The sequence below is a fragment of the Fulmarus glacialis genome, unplaced genomic scaffold (assembly GCF_000690835.1).
Source record: "Fulmarus glacialis isolate BGI_N327 unplaced genomic scaffold, ASM69083v1 scaffold14433, whole genome shotgun sequence".
In the NCBI taxonomy this organism is placed as follows: Eukaryota; Metazoa; Chordata; class Aves; order Procellariiformes; family Procellariidae; genus Fulmarus; species Fulmarus glacialis.
In genome coordinates this window covers 26,573-27,656 of record NW_009201118.1, presented here as the reverse complement: position 1 = coordinate 27,656, position 1,084 = coordinate 26,573, and the positions used below count along the sequence as shown (strand labels likewise).

Below are 1,084 nucleotides of genomic sequence, written 5' to 3'. Positions count from 1 at the left end.
GGGCCAAATCTGAGTTACCAATCAATATTTATTTGGGGAGGGGGAAAGGAAGCGGATGTATATACATATACATTCAGTCACGTACGTTTCCTCCCAGAAAAAGGCCCCGTGAACGTATATTACATGAGAAGGTCTCCAGATTAATATTATTTAAAAGCTGGGGTTGCGCCCCAAAGGGCTCGCTGTAGAGGGCAAGCAGCAACGCATCCTCGCTGGCCTTGGATGCGGCGAGCCAAGAAGATGGGGACATGTTTGGTGGCAGCCGCATGACAACGTCCCTTAGGACACCTGAAGAAGAGCAGACTCGATCTCTTCTCTCCCCCGGCACGTGGGGCCAGAGTCCAAACCTCAAACTGGCTTCTGAGATCTCCTAAAACCGCGCTGGGATATTCAAGGCCAAGTTTTTGGCCCCGGTCCTTCTTCCTTACCCTCAAATCTCATCGACAGGCTGGGGAGTGGTTTTGTGATGTCCGGAGGCGCGCGGCCCCGGGAGATGCCGGGAGAAGGAGGAGGCGAAGCGGTGCCGTACTTGGTGATTGTATTAGCAAGGAGAAAACATGCACGGTAGCGATTTAGTGTTCCCGTCTCGCCACCTCCGCGCCCCTACCCTGTTCTAAAATGAACAACTCCTCAGTCCCGCTCCCCGCCGCGACGGGGGGATGCTCATCCCCAGCCCACCCTGCTCCCACCCTCCCCCTCACTACTAGTGGGATATTATTCCGTGAACGGCAAATTATTTTGCCCCGTGGCAGCTGGACGAGGAGGAGGGCGCAGGCTCGCCTGCACGGCTGTACAAGCGTGGTGAAGCGTCCGGTTGCTCCCCAAAACACGCTGGACGTCCCCGACTTGGTGGTGGGGAGGGGGTGCGGGGTCCACGCCTGCAGGCACGTTCCTGGTGGGGACCGAGCAATGGCAGGAGGGTTTGGGGTGCCAGTTGGCTGCGGGGCAGCCGGATACAGGCCCTGCTCTCCAAAAACGGGCCCCCGTCAGCCGTCCTTCCCCCCCGGCCAGGGTTAACACCAGGGGTCCCGCTCCGCTCGCCCGCGGCAGAGGCTGGTGGTGCGCCGGCCGGGGGTGGCCACTG

The 1,084-nt window shown here is 59.6% G+C and overlaps 1 protein-coding gene across 1 annotated transcript in view; it reads right to left on the bottom strand.

Moving 5' to 3' along the window:
• Nucleotides 1–1,013: 1,013 nt before the first annotated feature.
• The window catches only part of PLEKHM2 (pleckstrin homology domain containing, family M (with RUN domain) member 2), a gene marked incomplete at its 5' end in the record, with an annotated part of 14,811 nt that continues 14,740 nt past the window's right edge, over nt 1,014–1,084 (bottom strand). The window contains 1 exon segment of the mRNA XM_009573825.1: nt 1,014–1,084. This exon segment is cut by the window's right edge and continues 15 nt beyond it. Within this exon segment, the coding sequence (XP_009572120.1) occupies nt 1,014–1,084 (71 nt within the window).